Source organism: Procambarus clarkii, chromosome 27 (assembly GCF_040958095.1).
Source record: "Procambarus clarkii isolate CNS0578487 chromosome 27, FALCON_Pclarkii_2.0, whole genome shotgun sequence".
Classification (NCBI taxonomy): domain Eukaryota; kingdom Metazoa; phylum Arthropoda; class Malacostraca; order Decapoda; family Cambaridae; genus Procambarus; species Procambarus clarkii.
This window is the reverse complement of record NC_091176.1, coordinates 616,499-630,418: the sequence shown is the minus strand read 5'-3', so window position 1 is coordinate 630,418 and position 13,920 is coordinate 616,499. Positions and strand designations below refer to the sequence as shown.

The 13,920-nt window shown below is 39.5% G+C and overlaps 1 protein-coding gene across 11 annotated transcripts in view; it reads right to left on the bottom strand.

Moving 5' to 3' along the window:
* PAN3 (Poly(A) specific ribonuclease subunit PAN3) overlaps positions 1 to 13,300 on the bottom strand; it is a 93,857-nt gene extending 80,557 nt beyond the window's left edge. For 2 of the 11 annotated variants that reach the window (XM_045749409.2, XM_045749414.2), the window contains exons 1-3: positions 13,067 to 13,221; positions 9,261 to 9,392; positions 2,450 to 2,600 (exon numbers count right to left, since the gene is read on the bottom strand). In XM_045749409.2, coding sequence (XP_045605365.1) covers positions 2,450 to 2,578 — 129 coding nt within the window. In that variant the 5' untranslated portion in view covers positions 2,579 to 2,600; positions 9,261 to 9,392; positions 13,067 to 13,221. The other 9 variants (XM_045749410.2, XM_069332210.1, XM_069332206.1 and 6 more) reach the window with 9 other exon arrangements.
* Positions 13,301 to 13,920: the final 620 nt, after the last annotated feature.

Genomic DNA, 13,920 nt, shown 5'->3' with positions numbered 1-13,920 from the left:
AACTCGTACGCAGAGGGGGGGAAAGAAAACCCCACTCCTTGTAACAATAAGCCCCGCTCAGTGGGAAGAAAAACCCCGGCGGGGTCCAGCGGGGCCCAAGGCCCCCAAGTCAGCCCCTCCCCAGCCTCGAGGTCCGTCACCACAGGACCCGAGGCCGAGTCCTCTCCCCAAGCCCCGACCCCACAAGACAAGGACGGAGCAGCCGGAAAAGCTGGAGGAAGAGGGGCCCACTGGTCAGACCCTGAAGCTTCGGCCGGGAGACAAGACTCGAATGCCTCTGCCGCCCCCCCCCGGAAGGGGCAACCCCCGAAGCTGCCCGAGTCTCGAGATCAAGTAACCCCTGCTCCGACCCCGAAACCCTCAGACGCTTTGGGGCCGGAAGCAGGGGCGGGGGACCAGAACGAACAGAAGGGGAAGGACGAGGAGGTGCGGACTGAACCAGGATCGAAACGACCCCCACCCCCAAGTCCGGGTCTCGAAAAGCAAAGCGGGGCACCCCGGGGCATCCGGGGAAGCAACCAACCGAGCGCGTTGCAACAGACGAAACCGAGACTGCAACGCACGTGCCGCCTGTACCCGAATAGAATCAGAGGATTGGGTAAATTGAGTCACAAGCAAGCAGCAACACTCACAGGACTCAGGGTCGAAAGTATCACCGACCCAACAGGCAGCGTGGCAGAGGCAAAAACAATGAGGGTCACCCTGAGACAAGGGGACCGAGCAACCCTCAAACTCGCACACAGCGAGTGGGGACTCCGGGGTCACATCCATCGGACCCACGCGCCCCCTAGGGGATTCCCAGGGTCCTGAGCGTTTACTTTAAGAGGACTCGCGCTCAGGTAGTCCCAGGCAGGGTGCTGCAAACCGGCGCCCAAAACTACCAAGCAAACTTCTAAAGCTGAACCCCAGGTACGTGTACACTCACGGGGACCTAGCAGGGGGCGCCACCGATGAGAACAGTGGAAGGGCAAAAACAAACTGAATAAAATGACAGAACCCCCCACCAGGCAAAAACAAAAAGAAAAACAAAACCCCGCAAGAGGACAGCGAACCCCAAGGAACAGAGCCGGCCGCGATGTCGGGAAATACAAGCTGAGCAGCACCCTGCGCCCCTACCAGTGCAAACTGCCTCTTACCTGCCGGTAACAAGGGAGAACAGAACACCCAAGAGCCCAACAGGCGGCCGAAAAACCGAAAGGTAAAACGGACCAGCAGAGGCAGACCCCGAGGAGCCTGTGGAAGGTGGCCCCAAGCCCCAAGGGCAGTACTTACAGGGCACCTAGGGAAGGCAGCCCTAGGCGCATGCAGCCCGAGTACTGAAGATAACTCCTGGCTCTCGCACCCACAAAACTAACACCACACGCAAAGCACAGTGCAGTAGCGACACCGGAGCCAGAGCACACGACCATCGCCTATAGCATCAGCCTCAAGAACTGAGGTGTGGGTAGCCGGCGCGGGGGGTCTGGGGCTCCCCCTTCCCCCTCCCGGGGAGGGGGGAGCTGCGCAGACAGCGGCGCGGCAGTGTGTGACGTCACACTAGTTTGCTTGTTTTCGGTTGGGGAGTTCTATCCCCTAGTTCGGTTTTAGGTAGCAATTTTAACCAGAATAGGGGTTTGTTTTGGGGCGCTTACCTTTCTGGGTGCCTGTTCCGGTCGATGGCAGACATAGAATGCTTCCACTAACACGGGGGCTTCTATAGGCCATTGCTCCCCTTGCCTCTCTGAGGGGGCCCGGTTCTGGCCGTGGTCCCCGGTAGGCCTAAGAACTCCATACACATGACTGATGCCAAAGTCTGACATTAGCATATCAGCCTGGGATAGCTCCGGGGAGCCGACGGGGCTCCCCCCAGAAATATTACTAAACTTGACAAACAATACAGTATTATTAAATATGAAGGATAGGTGGATGGGAATACTGTACTTTAGTAAATGTGGAGGGTGGATTTAAAAATAAATAAAAAAATTACAGTTAATATAAGGGAAAAATGATTGGTTTTACTGGATGTGAGAAGAGTGCACGACAGAATAACAATATCCATAGAAAAGGTAAATACATTACTGTAAAGGTAAATACATTACTGTAGCACAAAAACTGAAATTTGGGACAGCTCCGGGTATTGAAGAGGCATGGCAAAGATTGAATGATTGTTCAATAGTACATTACAGGATTTATATATGATAACTCAAAGGAACCTCTTTACATCTAGTTGTATTAAGCATAGGGATGCTCTGGATTTTTTCCTGGAGGGTGACTAATGATTGTAAGGGATGCTGTCTAGTTTAGACGAAATGATAAATAGGAAAGAGATTTTTTAAATCTTTTTAACCTTGTTTCACTCTAGTTCTTTCCCAATTCCTACAGGCTCAATCTGCCCACCCTATGAAAGTGGGAAATGGGTTAACTATAAAACATTACTCAGATTTTTAAACAACTACTTAAATGAACTAACACTTATGTAAGTGGCAAGTTTTGACTCCTGTGGCAAGCCATTAACTTGATTGGTCACTGGAGTAGTAGATACTGGAGCCACTGCAGCTGCCTGCTGTGGCAGTCCAAGGTTAAGGAAGAGAGGGTCCATCCCAATTACTCTCTCTAATAACCTGCAGAAAAAGATAATCATATACAGTACCACCGAAATTATAAATCAGCGTCACTATATTAATCAAAATACATGTGCAGTATCTCTATCAATCTATTTATATCTCTCCTAATGAGATGGACAGGATAGACAAGCCCCTTGGCATCCCTAGTTTATTCTAATCCTGTTATGCTCTAGGATTTTACAAATCAAGCATACACTTGCCCGATGAGTTTGCTGGCTGCCTTCCCATAAATTAAGCCACATGTACTGTAGATTCCCAATACAATATGTTAGTGTATACATTGATCTACGTAACTAATTTCAAATTTATCCCTTTAATTTTATATTATTAATAACAAAGTATTTTTGTTTATTGATAAAGTAACCTAATGAACCACTAATATGTTTGTTGTAGGTAATAAATTATGATTACAGAATTACCATCAGAATTTTCCTATAAATTTTACACTTTACTACCAGATCTAACTTCCTTTCATTTACAAACTTGCTACACAATTTATCTGTACAGAAAATACCTCCCACTTACTCTAGTCCTGGCCGGCACTACACAATGGCCTGACCCCACAAACATTCCTCTCGCTACACTAGCATTATCCACACTTTTTACATCTTCTTCGTATGTATATTAACCTATGCTGAAAGAATTTAAGATAAAATTTATCTGTTGGGGGGATAAGATTATCCCCAACAGATAAATTTAAGTTCAGTAACTGGAGCCTGATTTGCAGTCACTGACCTAGAACCCTCCTGAATATAATTTAACAAGTTTCTGACATTTTAACACCTCCAGGTTTTGCAGAGCCCATACTTTAATGAGTAGGATATAGCCCCTTACAGGCCCTTAAATCTAGTGGATACTGTATAACAAAAAGGTGTTGGCATGGAGCAAGAAGGCAAAAATTATTGGTAACATTTTAAAAATAGCGAGTTATTATCCAATTGCCTAGTGCACAACTGCAATTTATTATTTTCTCACATACTGAAGCATATAAATTTACAAATTAATTAATTAATTAATGGAAGTTCTTAGAGTAAAATGAAAGTGAGGGTACCATTGTACACTATCATAGTACAAATGTGTCAATCCAAGAACATTTTGAAATTGATTGAAAATTGGTAGATACAGTAGTGTGTTTACTAGTTGTGTTTTTATGGGGGTTGAGCTTTGCTCTTTCGGCCCGCCTCTCAACTGTCAATCAACTGTTTACTAACTACTATTTTTTTTTTTTTTTTTTTTCCCACACCACACACACACACCGCAGGATGCAGCCCGTGACAGCTGACTAACTCCCAGGTACCTATTTACTGCTAGGTAACAGGGGCACTTAGGGTGAAAGAAACTTGCCCATTTGTTTCTGCCTCGTGCGGGAATCGAACCCGCGCCACAGAATTACGAGTCCTGCGCGCTATCCACCAGGCTACGAGTGTACGAGTGTGTGTGTGTGTGTGTGTGTGTGTGTGTGTGTGTGTGTGTGTGTGTAAAAAAAAAAAAAAAAAAATAAATAAATAAATAAATAAATATTTTATATATATATATATATATATATATATATATATATATATATATATATATATATATATATATATATATATATATATATATATATATATATATATATATATATATATATATATATATATATATATATATATATATATATATATATATATATATATATATATATATATATATATATATATATATATATATATATATATATATATATATATATATATATATATATATATATATATATATATATATATATATATATATATATATATATATATATATATATATATATATATATATATATATATATATATATATATATATATATATATATAATGTCGTACCTAATAGCCAGAACGCACTTCTCAGCCTACTATTCAAGGCCCGATTTGCCTAATAAGCCAAGTTTTCATGAATTAATGTTTTTTCGTCTACCTAACCTACCTAACCTAACCTACCTAGCTTTTTTTGGCTACCTAACCTAACCTTACCTATAAATATAGGTTAGGTTAGGTTAGGTAGGGTTGGTTAGGTTCGGTCATATATCTACGTTAATTTTAACTCCAATAAAAAAAATTGACCTCATACATAGAGAAAAGGGTTGCTTTATCATTTCATAAGAAAAAAATTATAGTAAATATATTAATTCAGGAAAACTTGGCTTATTAGGCAAATCGGGCCTTGAATAGTAGGCTGAGAAGTGAGTTCTGGCTACTAGGTACGACATACATACATACATACATACATACATACATACATACATACATACATACATACATACATACATACATACATACATATATATATATATATATATATATGCGAACAAGCCTGAATGGTCCCCAGGACTATATGCGAATGAAAACTCACACCCCAGAAGTGACTCGAACCCATACTCCCAGAAGCAATGCAACTGGTAACTACAGGGCGCCTTAATCCGCTGATTTGAGGTGGTTTGGTGAGGTGATTTGGTGAAATGCTATGCCCAAGATTACCATCCGAGTTGCCGTCGGGGAAGTGGCTCAAATAGCCTCGGCTATCACTTCCTTTTGACGGCCGTGATGGTCAAGCGGATTAAGGCGCCCTGTAGTTACCAGTTGCGTTGCTTCTGGGAGTATGGGTTCGAGTCACTTCTGGGGTGTGAGTTTTCATTCATTCATTCATTCATTCATTTTTATATATATATATATATATATATATATATATATATATATATATATATATATATATATATATATATATATATATATATATATATATATATATATATATATATATATATATATATATATATATATATATATATATATATATATATATATATATATATATATATATATATATATATATATATATATATATATATATATATATATATATATATATATATATATATATATATATATATATATATATATATATATATATATATATATATATATATATATATATATATATATATGTCGTACCTAGTAGCCAGAACTCACTTCTCAGCCTACTATTCAAGGCCCGATTTGCCTAATAAGCCAAGTTTTCCTGAATTAATATATTTACTATAATTTTTTTCTTATGAAATGATAAAGCAACCATTTTCTCTATGTATGAGGTCAATTTTTTTTTATTGGAGTTAAAATTAACGTAGATATGTGCCCGAACCTAACCAACCCTACCTAACCTAACCTAACCTATATTTATAGGTAAGGTTAGGTTAGGTAGCCAAAAAAAGCTAGGTTAGGTTAGGTTAGGTAGGTTAGGTAGACGAAAAAACATTAATTCATGAAAACTTGGCTTATTAGGCAAATCGGGCCTTGAATAGTAGGCTGAGAAGTGCGTTCTGGCTATTAGGTACGACATATATATATATATATATATATATATATATATATATATATATATATATATATATATATATATATATATATATATATATATATATATATACAGTACATATATATATATTATTATTAAATATGACCAAAAAAGTAAGATTAATAATTCTAACACGAATTTTCTCGATCTTTCTTACGTTTCTTTTCACTGTTGATAGTAATTCAAAGATCAATTCTCCAAAATTCATTTTTATTTCTAGTCTGACGCGACACTTGAGCGCGTTTCGTAAAACTTATTACATTTTCAAAGACTTTAGTTTACAAACACACAACTGAAACTGAATAGAGCTTACACATCTTCGATTTTATATCTACATTTGGGTGAGGTGGATGAGGTGAAAACAAACTTTCAACAATGGGTATTGAATGGGTATTAAATTCAAACACAAGACAGAACACGAAACAATGGGTATTGAATGGAAGTAATTGTAGAAAGCCTATTGGTCCATATTTCTTGATGCTTCTATATTGGAGCGGAGTCTTGAAGTGGGTAGAATATAGTTGTGCATTAATTGGCTGTTGATTGCTGGTGTTGACTTCTTGATGTGTAGTGCCTCACAGATGTCAAGCCGCCTGCTATCGCTATATCTATCGATGATTTCTGTGTTGTTTGCCAAGATTTCTCTGGTGATGGTCTGGTTGTGGGAAGAGGATTATATGTTCCTTAATGAAGCCCTGTTGCTTATGCATCGTTAATCGCCTGGAAAGAGATGTTGTTGTCTTGCTTATATACCGAGTTCTTTGAGGCTTACAGTCCCCAAGTGGGCATTTGAAGGCATAGATGACGTTGGTCTCTCTTAAAGCGTTCTGCTTTGTGTCTGGAGAGTTTCTCATGAGTAGGCTGGCCGTTTTTTTGGTTTTATAGCAAATCGTCAGTTGTATCTTCTGATTTTTGTCTGTAGGGATAACGTTTCTATTAACAATATCTTTCAGGACCCTTTCCTCCGTTTTATGAGCTGTGGAAAAGAAGTTCCTGTAAAATAGTCTAATAGGGGGTATAAGTGTTGTGTTAGTTGTCTCTTCAGAGGTTGCATGGCGTTTCACCTTCCTTCTTATGATGTCTTCAACGAAACCATTGGAGAAGCCTTTGTTGACTAGGCCCTGCCTTACCCTACAGAGTTCTTCTTCAACTTGCTTCCATCCTGAGCTGTGGCTGAGAGCATGGTCGACATAAGCGTTAACAACACTCCTCTTGTACCTGTCTGGGCAGTCACTGTTGGCATTTAGGCACATTCCTATGTTTGTTTCCTTAGTGTAGACTGCAGTGTGGAAACCTCCGCTCCTTTCCATGACTGTTACATCTAGAAAGGGCAGCTTCCCATCCTTCTCCATCTCATAAGTGAAACGCAACACAGAATTCTGCTCAAATGCCTCCTTCAGCTCCTGCAGATGTCTGACATCAGGTACCTGTGTAAAAATGTCGTAAACATACCTGCAGTATATGGCCGGTTTCAAGTTCATGTCAACTAAGACCTTTTGCTCGATGGTACCCATGTAGAAGCGAGATGGCCCGGAAAGTGGAGTTGGAGATCCTGTTGGACGACATTCGACCTCAAGACACAAAAGAAAGTCACCACCAAAGACACCTTACAAGCAGAACTTATTGCGGAAGGGGGAAAGAATCGAGGCAACTACAGAAGCACCATACTGTCCCCCCGAGCTCAAAGCGGCGGCTAAGAGCCTTCGTGAGAACAAGGAGAAAGTCGTCAGAAGAGGTGACAAGTCGCCAATATACGTCATTCTTAAAAAAAGACGAATATCTGGCGAAAATGAACCTCATTCTCTCTGACCAAACTAAATTCCAAAGGGTAACGAAGGACATTACAGCCGAATTGAAAGCAAAGGTCAACAAATTGATCGAAACTGTGAACGCCAACAAATCCAGACTCCACCTGCCAAAGATTATTGGGGAATATAAACCTGGATACGCGTATGGAAATGTCAAGACACATAAGCCTGGAAACCCACTTCGGCCAATCATCAGCCAGATACCCACACCCACGTACAGACTGGCGAAGCGACTCAACGGCTTGCTGTCCCTTGCGCCTTCAGCCTGAAGTCTCACAAGGAATTTGTTGACTTACTGCGGGGAACACGGGCTACAGGGATAAGAGCCTCGTTGGATGTAGAATCATTGTTTACCAACGTGCCTGTGGATGAAACAATTGGGATGATAACGGACAGAGTGTATCGTGATCCGGCCTGTACTCCTCTTGACATACCAGAAAACACTGCGTATGAAGGACATTGTTTGAACGTAATAGCATGATCACCACCACAGTTCGAGCAGCAGAGTATATCCGACACACACAGTCACACGTGTAATAGGAACCAGCACACTTTCCACGTTTGATGTCATTGGTGCAGCCTTTTGAGACATGGTGAAAACCTTTACAACAAAAGCACTGAGTGGGATGGGGGACATACACCTCATGGTGTACGTCCCCCATACATGGAGGAAGCCGTTAATCCAAACCCGATAAGGGGAAAAGAAGTCGAGAAAAATAAGTAGGGCAGAGCCGGAATCACACGGTTCACCATTAGCATCAATGATGAATATAGGAGACTTTTGTACCCTGCTATTTCCAAAAACACTCCTATCACTGGGCGTGTTGTCATCAAAGGCAATGATGAACGTTTGTAAACAAGGAAAACTCATCCTACCTAGAGTGAGTGGAGAATGTAGTAGCCGAGGCAATCACAGGGGTACCTCAGGACGCTGGAGGCGTTTTTTCTCCAATCTATTCGCCTTACTATGATGTTTACTGTCCAGGAAAACTCCCTCTGGATCTTCCTCTAAGACCGGAATATCGACGTTACCAGAATGCATTCCATGTAACAGTGGGTTCTGAAAACCCTCAAAGATATCGTGAATGTTTGTAGGAGAGACGCTGCATGCACCACCATCCGTCACCATGGTTGCTGATCTGAAGTATTCAGAAAGGAAGGCAACCCATTTAAGGACTCACTAGTCATATACAGCACTTTGCTGCTATCTCGTTGGTAAAACAGTATCTGGTACAGTACTGTATTTTACTGGACACGTGAATCGTTTCAGTTTCATCAAAAGCCAATCAGGATAGTTGTACCAGAGAAACAAAAAAAAAAGAGATTTTAACATGAAACCATTTGATGTACAACACAATCCAATAACAACTAACAATTCATACAACTTCTGAAAGCATCAAAATGATAATTTATAAAATTTACATTGTACAAAACGAGCTGTAAACCATATAATACATTATTTGCTTACCTTACAATTCTGTACCATTGGTATTTGTAGTATAGGGGTTGTTGAACTGACTCACAAGAGAGAGAATGTAAACTTCTTGATTAAGCAGGACAAAATGTTGAGCAAATATCGTCTCACCATTTCTCGTTTTACCTAAAACAAGAAACTCAATTCATTACCTTGCATTTCTAGATGAACAGCAAATTATTGCAGACATTACTAGATACAGTACATGATAGCTTTTCATCACAGCTAATTAAAAGAGAATATCCTTAGACTCATTTGTCAATCTAACAATGGCAAAATGTTACATATTCTTATAAAGAATTGTCATGTACAGAAGTAAATAGAATATCAGCCACAAAAGTCTGGACTTCAATATTATATAACTGATCAAAGCAACCCACTGGCTATATATTCCAAAATTCAGATGTCTCAGAAAAAGTTCCGAGTCCCATTGTGACTGCTGTGAAAACCGCAGTCAGTTTATTACACTAAGTTATTTCACTTATTTTTTGTTTCTTTATAAATCTTGCTTTTATATTTGTTATTATTCAAAACAATGAATTTAGATTTTATACACATTCTTTCCTGAATTAGGATAGATTAGGCTAGGTTAGGACAGATTAGGCAAGGTTAGAATGTCTGAAAATCTGTGGCACAGATCAGTAACTATTTAACCCTTTCACTGCTAAAGTGGATTGCATTCGCCTTATGAAAAGTCATTATCTCCCCCTCCCTTCCCTTCCCACACAATAATCTATTGCATTCCAGGTGTCTTTAAAAACTCGTCTAAATCATGTAATGGTTTGGCCTTAAAAACTGTTGCCTGGACCTGGAAGCAATTATGGTTCTCCATACCTTCATGTGTACTGTACTGTATTTATATGCTCTTTCAAAATTAAGTTTCAGTCTCTTATGTTTAGTACTCTAGCAAGCATGCTGTACATTCAAGTTGTACACAGGCATTTAAACAAAGCTTATTTTCTAATTGTAAACTATATACAGTATAAATATCGTCAAGGCAGATTCTGTTGGGTTCAGTTGGGTTAGTTTAGTTTGGCTTTAAAATTTGTTGGTGAACCATGTTGTAATTACCCAAGTGATACAGTTAACCAACAAATTTTAAACCCTAACCTAACTTAACCCAACTGAATCTGTGTTCTAAGATTGGACCCCCATTCTATGGACACCATGGAGGATGAATATATAACACCAGCACCAATACATTAAATGGAAGTACAAAAATTACAAGAATTTTCCAAATATACTCCAAAAACATATTGAAACAAAGGTATCCAACAGAAACCTGTTAGAAAATATATAATTATTACCATGTTTAGTGTATGATTTTTAATAAATAATTGTTTTCATTGTCAAATTTAAGTGATTGCTGAATATCCAAATTATTATTTAGTTTTAGGAAATTGTACAATCCTTAGGATGAATGGATAAGACATTGAAATTATCTGCCTCAAGGGGTAACCAGTACAGTATATAAAAGACCAGCACCAAAATCTCTCGTATATTTTGTCTCCAGACACTAAAATGGACACACACATTTAATAATAGAAAACTGTCTGATAAAGAATATCATCTAGGGCTGGGTCTAGATAGAAATCTGTCACCTGAGGTCAATATAAAGTACATTGCGAGAGGAGCCTATGCTACACTTTCCAATTCAAAATTGCTTTTATATACTGTACATGAATGGCAAAATATTAAGGAAACTGTTCACAGCCTTTGTGAGACCAAAATTGGAATATACTGGGATTGTTTGGTGCCCATATATCAAGAACAACATTAATGCAACAAAATGGCTTCCAGAACTGAAAGACATGAGCTAAGAGGACAGGTTAGAGGCATTAAATATGCTAAAGCTAGAAGATAGAACAAAGAGGAAGATAGAACAAAGAGAGGCAATATGACTTCTAGGTACAAAATAGTAACGGGAATCAACAAAATTTATATAAAAAAATTTCTTTCCTAAAACTTAAAAGATCAAGAGGCCAATAATTTCAGCTAACTAAACAAAGCTCCCCCCCCCAATAAAAAAAAAAAAACACTTTTGCAAACAGTGGTAGTTGGTTTGAACAAGTAAGGTGGTGATGAAGGCCAAAACTGTCAGTTGCTTAGCTTTACATTACAAAAAGTGCTGGAGAGACAGACCACCACAAGTGTAGCTCTCATCCTCTAACTGCACTTAGGTAATTACACACCATACTCCTTTGCATATTGCTATCAGAATGCACTGGTTAGCATTTTACAAGAAATGAATCACCAACCACGTGTGTGCAAAAGGAATCACATTAATATGATGTATCAGTGAGAAAATCAGTAGGAGCCATGACGAGGATCTGAACCTGCACTCTGTGTACTCTGAAGCACATGCCTTAGACCACAGCCAAAATGCAAGAGTGCAATGTGTGAAGGCTTCATTAGGCTTCAGTGGAAGCCTCGGTACCCCTAGAGGATTCGGTTGAAACCCCGGTTGCAATTTTTTCAATGTCATGGTGTAGTGGTCATCAAGGTAACCTCAAGGCAAGGTAAGGTAGTGGTCTAAGGGTGCTCCAGTGCTTGGGAGTACCCAGAGCGCAGGTTCGAAGCCTCCTCATGGCTCCTACCGATTTTCTCGTTTGTTTTTTCTAGTCTTTGAATGATAGGGAAAAAAAGGGAAACACCACCAAAGAATAGCAACACACTACTATCGTATACTGTAACATCAGATCTTAATTTTCAGTGGTTCCCAAGTAATAAGCCACCGAACATCGAGATACCTGGCATCCATCTAAAACACCCACAAACATCCAAGTCAAATCAGTAATATACAATGGTTATATTAGCAAAATTATTTAGCACTGTATACGTGACAACTTGCTGTCTGGAGACGTGTCTCAGTGTTCCCAGACACTTGGCTTTGACTGTAAACGATAGATGCCTAGGTATCATTTATAGAGTAATGCCTCTTTTAAGTCATAACATTAACATTACATATGCAATAAAGCAATTATGCTTGTTATTGAATTTATAATATTTTACGTCTTGAGCACATATTGACATATATAAATATTGCACAACTTTAAAGAGGTCTTTTGCTTACTAAAAATGTAGTAAAAAAAAAATAAAATAAAAAAATTCAGGTTTTGGATACATTCTGACCCCAAGATGAAAACAAAACAAAACCAAAACTACTGAAGAAAAAATTTTCAATTAGGGAACCCATATTTGCATTTCAAAATAATGAACATTAATTATTACTGTCTGTTATGAAACAAAATAGTATCCTGCGAATATGAGAGAGTACAGCCAGTGTCCGTGGTGCTCTGGGTAGGGAATGCTTTGACCTACTGCTAGTACACCTACTCCAATCCTCCCATTTCTCTCAACTCTTTACTAAATTTGAAGTTCTCCTGGAATCTCTGGCCTCTCGTAGTTTTAAGTCATATATAACCAATAAACCAGAGACGATAGGACAAAAAACCACGCTAAATCTTCGTTCCCAAGGATGAAGTCGAGAGAGAAAGGCCCCAAACTTTACGGACACCACAATTTTCTATTTCATAATTCTGAGACATTATTATGTCAAAGTTCCTCACTCGCCATATAATATCAATAACGTGGATTACATTAACTATGCTCAGTTAACTTTAAAGTCCCTCGTAATCCACAGATCTGCTCGTGTTAGCAACAACCACAAGTTGCCAAGTAAGAATCAAAATCAAAATCAGCTGTTTACCAGTAGCGAGTGGTGGCGGGTGGCACCCCCCAGGCCCTCTGGCCGCCCTCCTCGCCACCCATACTTAACACTCACCCACACTTGTACTCACTTATATTATTGGATAAAACACTCCATTAGTTCATAATTAAACGGGAAAAAAGAGTGTAAACATATGAGAGTGCGGATCAGCTTTGGAGTTTGAGACATACACTGTCGAGGAACAAGTGAGGGTCGCGACTGTTGCAGGAGCAGGTGTCGATGGTGGTGAAGGAGGGTCCCGCGGCGACCAAATAGGATTTATAGTCGGTCCGACGCCATCGTCGCCGCCGCTCAACTCCCATATACCAGAGTAAACAAAATGTTATCCAACAGAACAAATGTACACACATAATTAATAAAATAATAATTCATTGTGTCAGGGGAAAGGCAGCTAGTGTAAATATACATGTTACGTTTATATCGAGGTCCCCCCCCCTCAAGGGTCGAATTACTAACACCCCCCCCAGGTTGCAAATCCCACAAGCTAACTGAACCTGGGTACCTGAATTTACCTGAGGGCCACTATCTCTAGTGGCCTCGACGAGGACAGGAAGCTGATGGCTTGTTAAAGGCCCCTTCCCCATTTATCCTGACGATTTTATCTAACTGGATTTTAAAATTCAGCAGTTACATTTATGGCTTCGGAGGGTAACCGGTTCCATGGGTTTATAACCTTGGTGAAAAAGCATCTCCAGAAAACTTGCATTGTGGTTTGTTGAGCTTTCATCCGTTGTTCCTTGTTTGTGTTACATCGAGATTCAGTCCTCGAGCCCATTATGTGCCTCTGTAACCCTTTCCACTACCGCCCACAAGATGGGTATGGGGTGCATAATAAATGAACTAAACTAAACTGTTACATCTGATCCAAATAATATGTAAATAGAAGGTAAATTCCTTGGAGATCACACTGATAACAAGCTGAAC